This window comes from Brassica napus, chromosome A9 (genome assembly GCF_020379485.1).
Source record: "Brassica napus cultivar Da-Ae chromosome A9, Da-Ae, whole genome shotgun sequence".
Classification (NCBI taxonomy): Eukaryota; Viridiplantae; Streptophyta; class Magnoliopsida; order Brassicales; family Brassicaceae; genus Brassica; species Brassica napus.
In genome coordinates, this window is record NC_063442.1 from 43,114,555 (window position 1) to 43,133,589 (window position 19,035).

General features: G+C 34.5%; 4 protein-coding genes across 5 annotated transcripts; 1 reads left to right on the forward strand and 3 right to left on the reverse strand.

Annotated features, from left to right (window-relative positions):
• Positions 1–5,471: 5,471 nt before the first annotated feature.
• LOC125578610 (transcription factor PIF3-like) lies at positions 5,472–8,486 on the reverse strand. 2 transcript variants are annotated; one of them, XM_048741872.1, is made up of 7 exons: positions 8,204–8,486; positions 7,762–7,871; positions 6,917–7,694; positions 6,727–6,834; positions 6,235–6,300; positions 6,064–6,129; positions 5,472–5,997 (listed from the first exon to the last, which is right to left on the reverse strand). In XM_048741872.1, exons 2-7 carry the CDS (start codon positions 7,818–7,820, stop codon positions 5,599–5,601), a joined length of 1,476 nt encoding a protein of 491 aa, XP_048597829.1. In that variant the 5' UTR covers positions 7,821–7,871; positions 8,204–8,486; the 3' UTR covers positions 5,472–5,598. The 2 variants fall into 2 exon arrangements, with proteins under 2 accessions (XP_048597829.1, XP_048597828.1); XM_048741871.1 differs by having other exon boundaries at positions 8,153–8,482.
• A 902-nt stretch (positions 8,487–9,388) lies between these two features.
• LOC125578609 lies at positions 9,389–11,662 on the reverse strand. The gene is made up of 2 exons (XM_048741870.1): positions 9,844–11,662; positions 9,389–9,770 (listed from the first exon to the last, which is right to left on the reverse strand). Exons 1-2 carry the CDS (start codon positions 11,447–11,449, stop codon positions 9,661–9,663), a joined length of 1,716 nt encoding a protein of 571 aa, XP_048597827.1. The 5' UTR covers positions 11,450–11,662; the 3' UTR covers positions 9,389–9,660.
• Positions 11,663–13,918: 2,256 nt separating this feature from the next.
• On the forward strand, positions 13,919–15,655 carry LOC111200654. The gene has a single exon (XM_022691885.2). The coding sequence runs from the start codon at positions 14,713–14,715 to the stop codon at positions 15,406–15,408; it is 696 nt and encodes a 231-aa protein (XP_022547606.2). The 5' UTR covers positions 13,919–14,712; the 3' UTR covers positions 15,409–15,655.
• An 18-nt stretch (positions 15,656–15,673) lies between these two features.
• LOC106419838 (phenylacetaldehyde reductase) lies at positions 15,674–18,579 on the reverse strand. The gene is made up of 5 exons (XM_013860678.3): positions 18,329–18,579; positions 16,801–16,970; positions 16,508–16,699; positions 16,060–16,409; positions 15,674–15,978 (listed from the first exon to the last, which is right to left on the reverse strand). Exons 1-5 carry the CDS (start codon positions 18,444–18,446, stop codon positions 15,840–15,842), a joined length of 969 nt encoding a protein of 322 aa, XP_013716132.2. The 5' UTR covers positions 18,447–18,579; the 3' UTR covers positions 15,674–15,839.
• Between the last annotated feature and the right edge of the window lie 456 nt (positions 18,580–19,035).

The following is a 19,035-nucleotide window of genomic DNA, read 5'->3' on the forward strand; positions in this document are numbered from 1 at the left end:
GAGAGGTACAATTGGTATTGGCATTACAGAACATGCTTCGGTTGAGGAAGTGATGCTCTATCATCGGAAAAGAAGACATAGACTGGCTATTCTTAACACTGTGGAGGAAGAAATTGAAGAGTTAAAGAGCAGACGTAGTGAGGAGGATGATATTCCCTTATGGAGGCAGGCTGAGACCAGATTTACAAAAGTTTTCTCTACGAAGAAGACATGGCTCTACATGAGACAGGAGCAACCAGTATGTATTTGGAATAAAGGAGTATGGTTTTCACAATCTACTCCCAAATATTCTTTCATGTTATGGGTGGCTGTGAAGAACAGGTTGCAAACCTGTGACAGAATGAAGAAGTGGAATACATCTATAAATGGAGTTTGTGTGTTATGTCAAGAGGAAGATGAGACTTGTTCACATTTATTCTTCAAGTGTAGATACTCGGGGAAAGTTTGGAAGTCATTGATAGGTGGGATTATGAAGGGAGCTTTCTCTATGGAATGGAGTGTGATTCTGGAATTGATTTCCCAATTAAGTTCTAGTTTCACACCCTCTGAAGTATTCATTATCAGATATACTTTTCAAGTGTTGCTACATAGTATTTGGAGGGAGCGCAATGCTCGTCGGCATGGAGAGCAACCAAGAGATGAATTGTTACTGATTAAATGGGTTGATAAAGTGATAAGACTGAAGCTTCTTGCTGTGAAAGGAACGGGGCAACAATACCTTGAGGAAGGCTTGAGTGTGTGGTTTGGCTCAAGAGTTACATGAGTTTTTCTTTTTGACATACAGAAAAGTAGAGTTTTGAGAGTCTATTGATATGTATATGGAGATCATAACAGTAGCACTTGATGTAATTAAAGTTTTGATTGAATAAAATTTTACATTCATTCAAAAAAAAAAAGAAACTAAGTGTAAATACTCAATACTAAAAGCCAATTCTTAACTAGTTTATGTAACTTAATTTAGATCTTGTTTGATAAACTATAAAGGTTTGCTAATCAGTCGTATGAATCATTACCTTACTTTTATATTTCCAATTTCAACTAATGTAATTTTTTTTCATCTACTATATTATGAAGCCTTTAACGAGGGAATATATTGTTTGATGCCATTGTTCATGCAGGGTGCATTAAAAATAAGCAAAACCGACACGAACTTCTCATAATCAAACACGATTAAATAAATGGACTAGTGGATTTATTGTAGAATATCTCGAACCAAAGCTGTCAAAAGATACTTCAAATTAAATAATTCACCAAATAAGTGATTACAAGAAACGCCAATAATATATGGAAAGACTTTGCAATTGCAGAGAGTTTCTTTTAAATCATACTCAATAAATTAATAGTCTAATAGACTAATACCAATCAACACATTAATTCTTGCAGTATATCATCGACAATAAAACATTATGTTAGCTTCACTATGTATTATATTAGCATCCCTTACAAAAGGAACATATTCGATTAGGATCATGCATGATTAATAACCATCATTTGATCATCATCATGATTATAAGAGACAATCATGCATATATCCGCCGCAGCCCTTGCATTATGCGCAAAGCACATCTGATTTCAGATTTTTAGGCGTACGTTGATTTTTTTTTTTTTCATTTGATTAGGAGCATGCATCTTTATTCGTTGTTTCAAGTTTTCAGACTAATCTATTCCTTTTGAAATAGTAACGTTGACGATGCCTATATCTTATACTCAAAAGGAAGCTGTCTTAAACCAATAATTGTAGATTTAGTTTCAGTACACTAAATGTTTGATTCGTTTTCAGTATTTGAGTATTTTTTAAAGGTTTATACGAGTTTCAATTATGATCACCTATATGAAAATAATCTTAGAACAATAACATTTCAATAATTTTGAGATCAATATTTCGACAAGATAAATATAGTATATCCCATTATAATTAAATTTTATCATAGAGGTGATTTTAATATAATATATTGAATATTATTATGGTACATATTAATATTAATATTAATATATAAATAACCCATTATTTTATCATAAAGGTGATTTTAGTATATGTTGAATATTTATTCTGGTGCATATTAATATTAATATATAATAAGCAGCGATGTAAATAAATAATTTTAAAATGAAATATTATATAGAGAAGAACCTTTTTTTTCTTATTTAACGAACCCTTGTTTTGGTGGGGAAGGATCGAATAGTTTGCATGGTTGACCTTCATGCACTAGAATAGAAGTTCTACGTTTTTTTTAACAATAACTTCTACGTTGTAACTATGTATTATAACTACTGTATTATTTATTACTCCATTGATACCAAAAATACACATATGAGAGAACATATGAGCTGTTCTCACAACTCAACATTCCTCATATATATATATATATATTATATGAAATTTAAATAATCCTCTCTGTCATTTCTGTTGGTTGGTTTTTGCCCTAAGGTACAAGTCTAAGTAGAGAAAAAAGTGAAGAAGAGGGCCTAACTCATACGGTCGTTGTCGATCGTTTGTCATTGTCACAACTCACGCTGATTATAAAAACATCGCCGACAAATAAAAGAAAAGAGAAGAGGCTCTACACTTAACACGTCTATTGTAGTATAGCCAGAACTCGTTCTTACATCTAGCTAGACCCTATTTTTTCTTAAGATTCCCATATCACAAGAGAATATCAAATGATTTGATGGCGCTTAAGTTTCGATCTACGTTGGCAGCCAAAATGAAACTAATCAATTCTTAAGAACCAGAAAGCAAGGTATCATAACAAGTTTGGTTCAGTTAGAATTCTTGGTGAAGGCACAGTAGAAGTTGTAATCTAGTTGAAGTACTAGTGTATATAGTTATGAGATTAATCTCTTGATCTTATTGATCAAGCATATTCAATTTATATTAACAAACGGTCGTTATTGCCTTATAGGAACTTAAAAGTGATTACACCGAAAAAAGGAACTCAAAAGTGATTTTGTCGTCATTTACGATATTTTTTCTTCCGCAGTTTTAATGATATTTTGAAGTTTAAATAGATGTGATATCTCTGAGCCATTCTTAAACTGTGTTAATCCAATTATATATGAAAGTAGGCCTAATTTAAAAATAGTTTGTAAAAATTCAGATGGCCTGCATGACGTATATACAGCAAAATCTAACTATTGTTACTCTTATTCTTATGCTTAGTTCTTACTGTAATTTACATATATGATAGATCAATGATAGTAGTTTACAGTGGATATAACCACGAATCATGTTTCGAAAGAACGAAAATATGCATCCAATAAAGTTTGTGAAAGTGCATAATATAATATATACTTTTTTGCGAAGAGAAAGTGAACAATAATATAATCACGTTCAACAACGAATCAACGATGTTGCTGTGCAACTTATCGGCTTTTGTGGTAATAAGAACTTTATTAATTAGAGAAGGAGAAAGTCACTAGTTAGAAAGTGTAGTACATTTAGATTAAGATGATGAAGTCACGTAGAGAGGGAGAACGGGGGCCTAGTGAGAAATGACCTTAACTGGTAACAACTTAGTTGGCTCGTTTAGCATTAATCCTATCATCAAGGACACATAAGCACATGCATGCACTTGTACTAAGTATCCTTTTAATTATCTTATGTTTAAATATATATATATATATAACTAGGTGTTCTGCTCGCATATGCGGTCATAGTATTCTTATAAATATTTATAAATTTATAACTATTAAATCAAAACCAACATAATAAATTATTAATTATGTTTTTAAAAAAGATAAATCAAACACTAAAATTTATATTTTATGATAAAAATAAATATTTTTAGATAAAAAAACAACATATTTATATATATATATATAATATATATAATTTTCTCATAAATCCTCATTTCACTCATTAACAAGCAATGCTTCCTAGTAAATCTATTATGTCCATACTAAAAGAAGAGAACTATCTACATCCGCTAAGTACAATTTGGATTTCATTACACTATCATAAAATATTTAAAAGTCAATTAAATTGTGAGTCATTCAAGACTTCAATTTCAGGTCGGTATTGTTAATTACGATCGTGATTACCTCTACCAAATTTTCAATTAGTATCGTTGATGATTTAATGAAATTATAATAGGAAATATCTCATATTGACGTAACATATATAGGGTACTATTTACTTTTTTTTTTTTGTCGTCAACTATTACCGATTCATACTGACTCTGTAAACCAAAATGGGTACTATTTACTTTGATGATACATTTATACTATACTTTTAGAAATTTATTTATTTCAAATTGTTCTTAATAGTGAAAATATTCATGTATTTATATAGGGAAACAATTTTTTAATCCGTGTGCTTGTGTATTAATGTTATACTAATTTAATTAATTGCTTGCCTCATTTTCCTTTCCTGATATTATCATTTTGATTTGTGCTGGTCTTTGTGATTTGTGGTGGAAAGAAGGATTTAACTTAGAAACGAAGGCAAACAACATTTCAAGTTTGATTAAACGTGAGAAAAGAGGGCTTGTATGAAGTATGATTGATTTTCTCTCTATAATATGGACCAATCTAATTAGTTAGACAGGAGAGAAGAAAAACATACTCATAGATAATCTTGATATATTAGTATAGCCAAAAACCAAAATGATGTCTAACTTTTCTTTCGCTTTGCCACATTAACACCGTTTCCTTCTCTTCCAAGTTTCAATTAAGGGTCCTTCAGTTAAGAACTCTTTTACTTCATTTGTCTCCCTATGTGCTCCACATGTCTATTTTCTATTGCTTATGGTTTTCTAATTATTGAGAGTTGTCTAATCCTTCTTCATTAGAAGATATCAATCGAAACTACGGAAGGCTAAAACCTTTTTTGTTCTCCTTTTTCCACTGGACCCCCTTATTTTTTTAAAGTCCAAGTTCTTTTAATTAGTATTATCGTATCATAAATATTTATTTGGTGCAAACACCTTCCGTGAAGGCGCAAAGCTAGATACTCGATTTATTGCACTGTACTCTAGTTTACGCTAAGCTTGAAAAAGATAAAGATAGGTGACAGATAGTCTGACCAAGTCTGACAGAGTCATAGGTGGGAAAGTTATTTATATTCATTTTTAATACTAGTAAGAGTCTGATATGCTGACTGTGTTATATAGACATCTCTATGTATTTGCTATAAATAGAAAGATAAGACAGAAACATGTAAGAGAGATGAAGTTGGCAACTTCTTTGTGAACGCATTGGTTTTCAAAGCAATGTGCTGAAAAGCCCATGACACTCGTTAAACCATAAGCTGTAGTGAACTCATGCTACATTTTACAAAAAAAACTCAAGCTACATCGTAATTTATTTCATTTATCTTTTATTCATTTTGGTGTAAGCATATTCAAATTTAATAGTATTCTTTAATCACTAGAAATTCACAACATATACTACCAACAGAAGATTCTGCATTATAAGATAATTTTCAATCCGAGGTCTTTCTAGTTACAAAAGAAAATTATAGAGAACCGAAGCAACAAAAAGCTCTTTTATTATTGAAGAACATAATTTTATCTTATTTATTTATGGGTTTCAGAGTCGATTTATTTGAATGCTATTGATAATATATAAATGTATCAGTCCTTAGGTTTGTGTTTTATGTCACGACGATCCACAAAACTGATCAGAAGACGTCTGTTTTCTCTTTATAGGTCTCAAGCCATTGTTGTTCTCTGTCATCGTTTCATCTTTTGTACCACCTGATAAGTCTCTAGTCGAACCATTGTCACTCTTATTCATCTCCATCGTTGAAGAAGAACCCGTGAAGAAACCACCACCAGAAACACGTGGAATCGCCATCCCCACTGGTTGTTGCATCCCCGGGACCTGGAACTGTGGTCCGTGGTTAACCGAGGGACCGGCACGGCTCATATCAGGTAAGCCCATTGCATAAGGCATTCCCATACCCATTGCCATTGCAGCAGCAGCAGCCGGGTAATGGCCCATACCCGGTGGGAACATGACCGGTGGCATGTAGTAACCAGAAGCCATTGACATGATCTGAAGTTGAGATCATTAGTTAGTGAGACTTTTTCTTTATTAGTTTTAGAGTGCAGCGAGTGTTACCTGTACTTGAAGTTGAAGTGACTTGAGATATTCGATTGCTTCATCTAGCATTGAAGCTTTGTCCACCTTTTATTACCATACAAAGCTTTCAAGTTAGTGAATATCTTGAAGAGCATTGCTTCATTATTTCATAATACATAATCAAGTGACAAAGTATATATAAAAGGAGACCTTGTTGCAGTTTGGTATGAGTTCTTGAAGAGCACGCATCTTCTCGTTAATCCTATCACGCCGTCTCTGAAAATCAAGAACAGTGTGAGTTGAGAAATGGAACCATAAACCCTTTGGAGTAGCCGAGTAGGCCTGTGGATTATATCCGAACCAAACCGACCAAACCCAACCAATTTTTTGGTTTTCGGCTCGGTTACAGTGAGTTCGGTAAGGTTTTGAAAAATGATTTGGTTATCTTCGGTTTGGTTTTTGATTTAAAAAAAACGAAAATATCCAAGATCAGCCAAACCAAACTAACCGGATTTAACAAAAAAAAATCTGATTTTTTACCGAAAATTATACCAAATTCTAACCAAAAACCAGAACATGTTTTTCGGAAATAAAATGGAAAACCGGAAAAAAAAATTCGGTTGTGTGATTGTGGCCGACCCGAATAAACCGAAACCGAATAAACCGAAACCGCATGCCTACTTTGGAGGATCACTCACTCACCCTTTCAGACAGATTATGTACTTCAGCCGACCGACTTCTCTTTGAACCAGTCCCTGTTCTTGATGGAGCTGCTTCTTTTCTTCCATCTCCTGATTCTCCTTCAACATCCTGCTCACCAACATCGAAGAACAACAATCAAGCCACAAAGAGAATAAGCAAGATTTTCAAAAGATAACGAGTTTTAACTTACTTCACTATGACAGTCAATATCCTGAACATCAGAATGCTTTCTTTTAACAGAAAGCGAAGGACTTTCAGACGGCCCATCAAGACTATTACCAGACCCAACAGAAGAACACACAACAGCCTTCTCACTCTCCTGCTCCTTTCTACCAGAGTCTTCTGAAACTAGGCAAGCCTTTTGGCTATCCTTAGGCATAGCAGAGGCAACAGACTCGTTGAGAACCTCTTTAGCTCCAAGTACTTTGGTCTGAAACACTTTAGGCGGGCTTTGAGGACTCTTCTCTTTAGACCTATCAGCGTTGTTATTAGGACTCTTCCCCAAAGTTGCAGGGCGCAAGAAGTGCGAAAAGTTGATCAAACCAGGCTTGTTACTTGTGGTGACTAACGGTTCTCTAGCTCTATCAGTTCCATAGAGAGAATGTGATTGAAAACCGTTGTACTGAGAAGAAGAAGCAGCAGCAGGAGGAGGAGGAGCTGGTTCATTGCCATTGTTTCTTCTCTGAAACAACGCCATCTCCTCCTCTTGTAAGAACTCAGAGCAGTATCCATCTAAGGATTGATGATGATGATTGATCCATGGGACAAAGTCATCGTCTTGACTCAAACCCGTCATCAGAGAAGGTACTGACATAGGGATCTCGTCCATCACCGTGGTCTTTGAGCTGTTTCCGATCTCTCTAGGCCTAGAAGAGGCTCCTTGATGTGGTGGAGGAATGTTCTTTGATCTGCTTTGAGTTGAAACCTGACCGTTCTCCCACACAAGCTCAACAACTTCATCTACAGGTCTGTTGTCAAACATTGAAAGTGATGAACTTTGAAACAGAGCAGTTACAAAGAGAGAAATGAACTCACGGAGAAGTGTTATTGTCTTGAGCAGCTTTGGAGAGCCTGAAAAGCTCAAACAGAGGCATGGTGCTGCTTGCTTGCAGACAGAAACAGAGTCTCTTTTCGCTTTGTAATGTCTGAAAAAAAAAGAAATAGAAAAAGAAAACGATGTCTCTGTCAATAATCAAATATAAAAAAAATAGCAGAGAGATTGATTCATATTAAAATTAATGCCAATGATTAATTAGTCTATTAAACCAATTGTTTAATAATCAATCACAGTGAAGAACGATTCATTAATAAGCTCTGAAACAAATAAAAATCAAATCTTTTACTCTGTTCCCTGAATCGAAACAGAGACACATAAAAACCCAGAAACAGAACAGTCTATAATTTGAAATCTATCGTAGACGCTGACCTGAGAAAAAGGGTAGTAGCGACTGAAGAAAACGAAAGAGAAAGTGAGAACCTTGAAGCACTAAATGGAAAGTGTGAATGGACGAGAACAGAGGAGGAGAAGAAGGCGGCAGAGAGGGGGGGAGTAGTAGTAATCTGGAGAAAGTAGAGTACGCGGAGAGAGAGAGAGAAGAAGAAGAGAAGGAGACAAATTGACGCACAAGACGGAGAGAGAGGGGAGGGGACCAAATCGTCGCACGCACTGTAACAGAGGATTTTGATTTGATTTTCACAGTCTCTGAGACGCTTCTCTCGAACATTCAACTTTTAAGCTTCGCACTACTATTTACTCTTCTCTGTATTTTTCCTTTTTTTTCTTTTCTTTTCCACTATTTTTTCTCCTTTTTATTAACGAATATATTTATTTTGTAGTATGTTATAGCAAAATGAGAAATCTAGTTATTCTTTGTGTTGGCTACTTTGAAAATATGAAAATTATATATATATTGACAAAAATACAAAAATTATATTTATAAGTACTCTGATGCAGGATTCTTGTTTTTACTAGACTGATTTATTTTCAAGTATTTAGAATTTGCCTGGTTAGTATTGTTAGAATAAACAAAAGAAGTGAAACAATTATTATTTTTTATTTTATAAACTTGTCGATAAAATAGAATTATATTTTTATAAGTTACTATAACTACTATTTAAAACTTTCATTGTTACTCTAGATTTGATAGGAGTAACATTTTTATCTTTCCTTCCACTTTATATTTTTGTCATTTTCATTTTAATATTTCTCTTTCTTACTCTCTAAATTAAGTTACCAGTCACAGCTTTAACATGAGGTGGTGTTTTGGCGAAAAAGATAGAGATCATAGATGGTTATAATAAGAAAACTAAAGAGAAAGGGACCTAGAGAAGAGAGTTAGAAACATGGGTTATTACTGACTGAACCAAATTGCTTCTCACCGACCTCTCTGCACACACCTGTTGTCTCTGTTACATGGCACCGTCTTTTGCATTATTACAATTAATTCATGGGGGTGTCTATAAGCATGAAAATAATACTATAGTAGAATATATTATCTTATCTTAAAAGTGACATGGGCCTGTGATTCTCACTAAAGTCTTGTGATGTGTTATCATAAAGGAACACTGCCAAAAAAGATCACACACCTAGTGGGGTTTGAGCAATCTTTTTTTTTTTTTTTGAAAAAGGGCATTCAAATTAAAAACATAAAACATACAAGGTATGGTTTTGAAACCATAAAGTTTTAGAAAGCATGATGAGAAACAATCTCATATTGAACTAAGCAATAACTTAGAAAATAGAAACTTATGGACATAAGCTTAATAAAGCAAGATAAGAAAGAAGGAAACACTAGGGAGTGTGGTATCCACGGCCTCGACGACCTCGCTTACCTTTCCCTTGTATCTTGATCCAATCCATATCTTGATATTTTTGACTTGGTTTTATTGGCCTCCCACCTCTTGACATGTTGAGATTTGCCGTAGCATCACTCATTAGCCCATCTCCAACATCATGAACATTGAATTGCTCAATAGCATTGTGAAAAGGGCTGCCATGCGTAGGTGTGTACATAAAGGCCAATGAATTGCCTCCTGATTCCAAACTGGTCTCGGAAACAATAATATGAGATGGAATTTCTTCCATAATAGTTGGTTCAGCTGGAGCAGGAGCAGTACCTGCTAATGGTGATGTAGTGAATTGAGAGTTGGAGCCAATGGCTATAGTTTCCTTAGAATGGACGAGAAAGTGTACCGGCGTTGAAAGAGCCTTAAGCTCAACACCCTTTTGTGATTGCAACTCTTCAATCTCTGTCACATTAGTGGGTTCTAAAATTTGATCAGTAGAAGCTAAATCCAAATTCGCTTCAGAATCTTCAACTTGTACCACCTCTTTTTCCGATGCAGCATAGACCTGAGCTTGTTCCTTATCCGACCCAACCCCTCGATCTTCATTCATCACCTCATTCACTGGAAGTGTTTCCTCATTCTTTTGGACAGCTGGAAGTAGACATCTTTTCTCTTTATGTCCTAAGTGTCCACATCTACCACAAGTACTCGGAATCCAAGTATACTCAACATCTACCAAGAATATATTACCTTGTTTGTCATCTAAGGCAATTTGCTTAGGAAAGGGCTTGTCAAGCTCTACTTCAACTAAAACCTTTGCTTCCCCCAAGCAAGTCGGATCAAGGCGCGGTTTGTGCGTTTGCATAGGCTCACCAAGTCCTGATGCTACATGACTGAGACCTAATCTTGAATAGCAACAATCTGGAACATTCTTTAAGTTTACCCAAACCGGGATAGTTGATACTTCAGGGACTTTGAGCGAATTTACTGATTTCCAAGGCGAAACAAACAACAAACAGTCGTCAACATGCCATACACCTCTCTGAACTACCCATTCTCGAGTTGAATCATGAGGAATGTGAAACATATAAGATGACTCACTAAGCTTACGACATCCTATTCTGCAACTTCTTCCCCACAGCCTATTTACTACAGCATGAATCAAACCTCCAGGAGGTAGAGAGCAACGATGAAACTGGCCAATCAGATACTCTCTTTTATTTTCTGGTCCTAAACTAAGAACCTGAGAAGGGATGGTAACCTGAGGAGTTCCATCAAGTCGGAAGGTAGGATTAGCCGCTCGATAAAGATTTCTTGTAGCAGGATTCATTCTAGCAGCCCACGGAAACCTCAAGCTTCCATCATCTTTAAGTTCCGGAACAGGAATTTTTGGAACAGGAGCGAGTGGAAACTCTCGAACAGCAGCTCGTTGGTCTCTTTTCTTCTGATTTTTCCCAATTCCATCATTTAGAGTTGGCCAGAAAGAATCAAGTAAGTTGTTGAGATATTGCGGGTCAAAACCCGACGGCGTTGCTGGTGTTGGTGGAGTAGGAGGCGGTGCAAATGCAAGAGGTTTAGCCCATGCTCCAATCGATGGTATGAAAGCATTTGGTGGGTTAGAAGATAGTTCAGATTCCTCATCAGTGAGAGGAACTATATCTGAGTCTACCAGTGGCGATGATGCTTCAGTGATAGCAGTTGACTGATCGGTGATTGCAAGAGGAGCGTTGGAGAGCTCATCGTCACAAAGAAGGGGATCTACAATCGAAGCAGTATTTGTTTGAATCGGAGCTTCACCCATCATAATCTCAGCATTGAGAGATGACGATTTCACAGAGAGGCTGTTATTCATTGGAGAGGAGGAGGCTGGCAAGGAGCAGTTAGTGGTTACGGTCGCCGTAGCTTCGATCTCACCGTCCGGAGGCTTGAGATCCATGTAAGAGAGCAGAGCACAACTGAGAGATTGTTTAGTTCGCTGAATTCGTAGAGAGGAGACGAGACCAGATCTGGTGCTCGTGGTGGGAGACGCGCCGTAGCAACGTCGAGAGATAACGGCGAAACTTTTGACGACTTTTCTTCTGTAGCAATGTCGAGAGAAAAAGTTCTGTTTATTTTGAGCAATCTTGTCTCTCTTTATCTATCTTGGTAATAATAAAAGATTTGACTCTCTAACCATTAATATTTTTCTTAAATCTTCTTACTATACTAATCATCCTTAAGTTTGGGGACTCACTTGGCTAGTTATATTTATATACAATAACATGTACTTCTTTTGTCAAGTATGTTTGGTATCTAAACTAATGAAACCAATCATTTGCTTATTAATAACTCAGATTTTGTTTAATCATGGAATGTTTTATACATTTATTTTTCCAAACTATTCTTCTAGACCTTTAATCTTAGAATCTATTTCCTTCCTTCCTATATCATTTTTTTTGGGAATTACCTTCCAATATTATAACTGAATCATTAACCATAATCATGAATTTAAATATCTAAAACTTACAACAATGAAAAGATAGATATCCACCAAATATGGGTGATCTACAATATATAACTACGAAGCTTAACACTTCTTGGCTGTAGCCTGTAGATGAAGTTAATATTTTGAAATTTTAATATTTCACAATATAATCATAGGTGTAGAAAGAGTTTCTAATTTCGTTAATCCAATTTCTTAAGGTTTTTGTAAAAATCTGGCCATACTCACGATGCTCAGCGAATTTGAGAAACTGCCAATATGAATAGTTTTAGCTCCTTATTTGTATTCGCATGGACCATTAGTGTCAGTGTGTCACCACTGTAGTTTATCCCCATCTAACGTAAAGACAACGAATTCAACGAAATAATCTTAAAGACATTGAATTCAACGAAATATTTCGAATAAATAAATAAAAACCATATAAAACCAAATAAAACCCATCGAAGGAGATATATATGTTAGGCCAATACTCAAAATAATGGCAACACCCTGTCCCCGCAAAATTCTCAATCTACCATGACCATGGAATATGCCAACAAGCTTTGATATGCTTACGATAAGCAAAATAAAGATACGCAAAAATCTTTTACCTCACTATCATAATAACTTAGAAAATATAACCTCTGGACTCGGTTGACAAAAAAAAAAAAAAAAACCTCTGGACTCTGGAGTTGGCCCTTCTACAATGTATATGGCCAGCAGTCAGGTTATTAAGTTTTATTATATTACGTCAAAACGTCACTTTACGTCATCATAGAAGCAAATTTGTTGGAGAAGCTTAGGTGATGATCATAATCACGATCGACGATGGTGAGTGACTATGGGTGATAGATGACTCGGGACACGTGGTTACTGCCGAGGGACAGAAGATATGACACGTGTGAATATGGCATATAACATATGCTATGCTATGACACTAATGCATTTCCTTTGATGCAAAATGCTGACCAGAAACAATGTTTGACAAATGTATCTATACTATTAAAAGGGAAAGAGTTTTAAAAAAATCTACCTATGATAAGTTATTGGACTTTTTCATTAGACTTAACTATTTTTTTGGTTTCACCTTATATTTCTCTAACTATGCAATAGTCAATTACCTTATATTTCTCTAACTATGCAATAATCAATTATCTTATATTTCTCTAATTTAGTTTAACAACATATTCTAATTATATATATTCTAAATATATTGTTATGATGACTTTTGATAAGAATATTTTATAGATGCGATTGAAAATTTATATTATTAAAAAAAAATATTTTTAAAAATATTTATAAAAGAATTTATAACATCTATATAAAACTCTTTATTTGTTATCCTACCATTAACTACAATAACTATAAATAATTTAAATAATTTAAATAAATTCTATTATTATTTCTCATATTGTATGACACACTTCTCTAATTATTTTTCTTATTATCATCCAATGTTATTGTTGTTATTCAATAACGTTATATACATCATATATTATGCTCAAAGATGGATATATAATATTTAGATATCAATTATTAAAATGAAAGCATATATCATACAGCATATTATATCATCTCATCTAACATTATATAATTCTAAATATTTACAAAATCAAATTTAATAAAAAACACTTTAGCAAATCATTTGTTAAAATAAAATTATATATATTTATGTTAAATTATTTTTTATTACATTAATATATTAGAAGTTTCATTCATCTCTTAAAATATTATTGAAGATTATTTTTTTCCTACCATGTAAACCAAATACCGGGTCACACTTGATTGCATGTTTTTTGAAGTTTGCATGCTTTAAATTAACGAGTTTTCATTAAATCTAAACCAGCTTATATACAAAATAATTTATTTTAAAATAATAGACGCACTAAGTCTGATCAATCCATATAATTTTTTTTTGAAAAAAGTAATCAAACGATTAAAAATATAATTACATAATAATAATTTTTTTGACATAATAAAATTTTGTAACATAATAATGTATAACAAGACTAAAATACTAATTCATATCATATATTTTTATCAACTGAAAAATAATCCGCGCTTTTAAGCGCGGGTCAAAATCTAGTATAATGTTAAATATCTTTTGCAAAATGCAATGAGCTACTACACTTTGACACGCGAGTTTTGATGTCCCTACTTCCTTGGACTGTCCAAAAAACAAATCAATCCCAACTATAAACCATATCCAGTTGACTTTGTTTGTGAATTTAATATATGAGGTTGGATCAGAAGCAAAATCAAACTGACATTAGTATTCTTTACCGCCTACCGTATAAAATTGATAATGCAGTTCTTCAATCCTACTATTGTTGCTTGTTGGCAGTACGAAATTGCGAAGCTAAATGTGATAGCTTGAAATGATAGCGTGTGCAAAGTAATATATTACCATATACAAAGTGAAATTCACAATAATCGAAAACTAAAATAGACAAACTAAACGTGGCAGTTAACTTTAATACATGAGTTCTCGAGATTTGCTGTGAATTTTGACAATTGTTATAATCAGACATCTTAATTCATATAATGTAAAGTCAACTCTTGTGTAACAAAGAGGAAAACAATCTATATAAAAAAAAAAGATTTCAAATGTAGCATTGCTTATTGGGCCATATTCACCGGCTCATTAAATAGAGCCCATTAACAACGCCTTAAGTAAATAGATTAATTTTTTTTTGAATACGCCCTAATTTTCTCAAAACCGGAGACAGACACACACAATGAATCTTCTTCCGTCGTCGACTTCGGTGACGCCAGCTTCGGATTCGGACACGTCAGCGGAAAAATCCCCGGAGATATGCGAAGGCTGCGGCAGCCGAGACTCCTGGATCACACACTCGGCTCGTTTCCGTTGCATCATCCACTTCTACTGCACGCACTGCCTCCTGCGCAAACACCCGACGTCGTTTTGCCCCTCCTGCTTCGCCTTCTACGATTCCTCCCCGCCGCACCACTCTCGCCGCGTCTCCTGCTCCGACTGCGGCTCCTACACGCACATCCACTGCGCCGCCGACGACGCAAACTCAAACTCCACTCCTTACCGATGTCCTCCTTGCCGTGACCCCGACTCCTTCTCCTTCTTCCGCCCTATCGTCGACGCCAACGGCGTCCGCTGCGTCGATAAATCCCTCTCGGCAGCGTTCTTATGCGCCGCGAAGATCTCCGCCTCTTCCATGAACAAGGCCGTCAGCTTGGCTAAATGCGAAGCCGAGCGGAAGGGTAAAGACGCTGCCGTGGCGAGGAAGAGAGCGCGCGAGGCTCTGGATGACGTCATCAAGCTCGACGAGAAGGCGAAGTCGGACGTTGAGCTCTCCGCGAATCGAGATCAGAAACCAAGTCTGAGTCCTGCATCCACCAATTCATATCAACTCAAGAAACCGAAGGCAGATCACCTTTCAGTTAAGCAAGAACATTAATGTTTTGTCTTGACAACAGACAAGTATGATAACTTGAAGCAGTTCGTGACTTCGTGTTCTCCGTGAAAGAAGCTTCAAGCTAGGATTCGAGTTTGGTGTTAGATTATGCAAGTGATCTCTTTTATTTTAGGGGTTGTTTAGTGACTTTGTGTAGAAGTAGTTTTTGGAACTAAACAATGCTTCAAGTTATTCATATGAATATTTTAAGATCTATTTCCTCTATTTTATAATATAAGGTTTTAGAATATTTTTTTGTTTCAAAATATAATTTATAACTTTCTTAATTAACATGCTTTTTTAGGTAAAACTGTTTACAGTATAAAACAAAGGGGATATTAAACATTTAGAATATATATTATATGATATGATTATAAATAAAAACAAACACAAAAGCATATATTCATAGTGCCTTTTGTTAACAAAAGGGATGGTCACACAAGATGTTTCTCCTTGAGACTAAGAACAGTGTCTCTAAGGCTTGTTTCTGTAGGAGTAAACTCAATCCCCAAACTTTTCACCTTTTCTACATTTACTTCGTAAGCCATCGGATTCAAATCAATGTCTTCATTCCTAAAAAAAAGTTTATAAAAAGTTTGTTAGGCTTGTAGAATATAAACATGATTATTACTCAAAAAATAAAATAAAACTTACTCATGAGCAATACACAAATCAGGAAAGAATTCACGTAGAATTTTCTCAATCTCCTCCGTTGTGACAATCGGAGCATCAATGATGTATCTGCCATTGGCTGAAGGAGTCTCGAGCGCCTTGATATGAGCTAGAGCAACATCCCTCACGTCCACAAGTCTATGATGCTTCCTATTAAAAGTGTTCTTACCTTTTATAAAATCTATAACCACATCTACTGAGAAATTAATAGTTGGTTGTAGGACTGGTCCAATAACGAGTCCTGGATTCATTACGACCAAGTCCAAGTTGTTGTCCTTGGCAAACGTCCATGCCGCATTTTCGGCCAAAGTCTTGGAGAGTATATACCATTGCTGGATACGAGAAAATAAAATAAAAAGGTAATTAATAAATAATTAATGCGAGTTCTTATAACTCATTGATGTGTTATAAGCACAATGTAAAAAAAAACCTTTTCCTCCTCACAGACACTTGGATCAGAGAAGGTTGTTTCGTCTAGTAACACGTTTGGTCCCAACGGGAAGTTAGGAGAAAGAAGTGTGGCCATGGACGACGTTAAAATGACCCTCTTGACAGAAGACACTTTAGTGCATGTTGTTAGTACGTTAATAGTTCCCTTGACGGCTGGTTCTATCAGCTCAGCCTGTATAATCAATAGTAACTATCAAGTTTCCAACAACAATTCAAGCAAGTAAACTAGTAAGGATTGTGTTGGTTTGAACAAAGTACTATTTGTTGACGCACCTGTGGATCAGTGGCAATGATTTTGACTGGTGAAGCGGTGTGGAAGACAGCGTCACATCCATCAATTGCATGCTCGAAAGAACCTTCTTCTAAAAGACTTGCTTTGAATAGTTGAAGTCTTTCTCTTGCGCCGTCAAGTGTAAGAAGATGATCTGTTTTCTTTTGATCCTCTGGAGAAACACACATACATGTGTCAAAGTCCACTTCAAGAGAAGATTCTCATATGTTTCTTATACTCCCTCTGTTTCAAATTATACGATGTTTTAAAAGTTTTATATTGTTTCAAAAATATGTTGTTTTGAGATTTTGAGCTTAACTTTAATTTTATTGAAAATTGTTCAGCCAATAAAATATTACAGTTTTTTTTAATTAATTAAATGATTTTAAAATTATATCTTTGAAAATATTTTTTAGAAAAATGTAATTTTCTTAATTTTTGTGCAATAAACCAAAAAATCATAAATTATGAAACTGAGGAAATAGTTTTCAATGATAATATTGTTTAAATAAGATGCTGATATAGACACTAACACAAAATATTATGCTATAGTTTGGTTAGATCGTTATATATATGATGATGATGTTTATATACAAAAACATATGGTTTATATTTTAGGCTCCAAATTATCAATATACTAATTTAATGGAAACCATAATTCATTTAAATTCTATAAAATTTCTAAATCCAATATCCCCACCTAAGATATACTAGTTGGCAAAAAAGAAAAAGAAAGGGTATTTTATTATATAGTTATCCCGGACCACCTTTTTTTTTTTTTTTCTAAAAGGCTTTCTAAGTTATCCCGGACCACAAAAACTTAGATTACAGTGACTTAACTGTACCAAACCAAACCAACATTGAGAAGTCAAACTAAAGCTAGAACAACCCCGCCACCTTAATTGCTTTAGGTTCCAAATGATTAGACGTGCAGGGTAGGATAGACAGGGTCGGCTCAATACTGCTAGAGGTCCTAGGGCAAAAAAAAAAAATTTTACTCTCTAAAATTTATATAGAGATAATGTTTAAAATATTTTTAAAATTTAATTAATAATATTTTGTATATTTTGTAATGAAAATAAAACTATATACATATCAAATAATTTTGGGCCCTTTTCAATTTTATTTATTGTATTTATAATTTTTTTTATATATAAAAATATAGATTTATAAAAAATTGGGCCCCTTATTTATCATTACACGGGAGGACACGGACTCGGACTCGGGGCGGTCGCACCGCTTGTCCCCCCTTGTAAGCCGGCCCTGAGGATAGAACTGGACCGTGTTTCACAATGGTGCAAAAAAAAAAAACCGACACTCAACCCTTCATGTGATGGAACAAAACCAAAAATTACTTTCTAGAACGGATTTGATTTCCTCTCGATTTGTTGTTTTTTTTTTTACATGAATGGTTTACTTCGATTCAGTTTTCTTTTTTTATCAGTTTTGTTTTTTAGTTCATCTTGTTCCTTCATCTATACCAAAGGAGAAAATAAACCAGACAAATCCAAAAGAGAGGAGGGAACAAACTTGGGTCTCGAACAGTAGCCTTGACGGTGTAGCCACGGAGGAGCAAAAGCTTCACAATCCAAGACGCTATGTAACCGGAAGCTCCGGTGACACAAACCACTTTTCCTCCACCGTTCATATATCTCCACTCACTTTCTGACGACTAGTATTATTGGTGTGGCTGCCAAATGAGAAACAGTAAACAACTTTCCATCATATATAGTTGCATGTATGTTTTGGTTTTACACGCAAACTCTTCTCTTTGAATTCCACGTGTACAACACTACAATAACATAATCTCGTCTCGACCTTCCAACGCATATGTGGTCTCATTGGTTTCCATTACGAAACATATTTATCACCACAATTTTTTTGGCACCTTATCACTATATCCCCTATATATTATTTGACAAGCATTGCAATATTTTTTTGTAGCCACGTGTCATCACTACAATGATTCTTAGAATCCTTAGAGAAATAGGTTGGTCCATCTAAATATATAATAAGTTTTTTATTAAACCACAATAAATATATTATTAATTACATTATTAATGTGCTTTATTATTTCCTTAAATAAGATTACGGAATTGCCTAATGTGGCTAAAGTATATATGACAATTAATAATTTTGAATAATAAAAATTTGAGAAAAATAAGTGTGTATTATAATTATATTTGTTTAATTTTAAGCTATTAAAATAAATTAAACAATCATAGTAACCATATAAT

What these genes read in the sequence shown, in the direction of transcription:
- LOC125578610 (XM_048741872.1), bottom strand. Translation starts at nt 7,820, where the DNA reads ATGCCTCTGTTTGAGCTTTTCAGGCTCTCCAAAGCTGCTCAAGACAAT. An exon ending in TACATAATCTGTCTGAAAGG is followed by an intron (nt 6,301 to 6,726) that starts GTGAGTGAGTGA and finishes CTTGATTTTCAG; the next exon opens with AGACGGCGTGATAGGATTAA. An exon ending in TCATACCAAACTGCAACAAG is followed by an intron (nt 6,130 to 6,234) that starts GTCTCCTTTTAT and finishes TGGTAATAAAAG; the next exon opens with GTGGACAAAGCTTCAATGCT.
- LOC125578609 (XM_048741870.1), bottom strand. Translation starts at nt 11,449, where the DNA reads ATGGATCTCAAGCCTCCGGACGGTGAGATCGAAGCTACGGCGACCGTA. An exon ending in CACTACATCACCATTAGCAG is followed by an intron (nt 9,771 to 9,843) that starts GTACTGCTCCTG and finishes TTCCGAGACCAG; the next exon opens with TTTGGAATCAGGAGGCAATT.
- LOC111200654 (XM_022691885.2), top strand. Translation starts at nt 14,713, where the DNA reads ATGAATCTTCTTCCGTCGTCGACTTCGGTGACGCCAGCTTCGGATTCG.
- LOC106419838 (XM_013860678.3), bottom strand. Translation starts at nt 18,446, where the DNA reads ATGAACGGTGGAGGAAAAGTGGTTTGTGTCACCGGAGCTTCCGGTTAC. An exon ending in GGCTACTGTTCGAGACCCAA is followed by an intron (nt 16,971 to 18,328) that starts GTTTGTTCCCTC and finishes GTGTTTCTCCAG; the next exon opens with AGGATCAAAAGAAAACAGAT. An exon ending in GTGTCTGTGAGGAGGAAAAG is followed by an intron (nt 16,410 to 16,507) that starts GTTTTTTTTTAC and finishes TCTCGTATCCAG; the next exon opens with CAATGGTATATACTCTCCAA.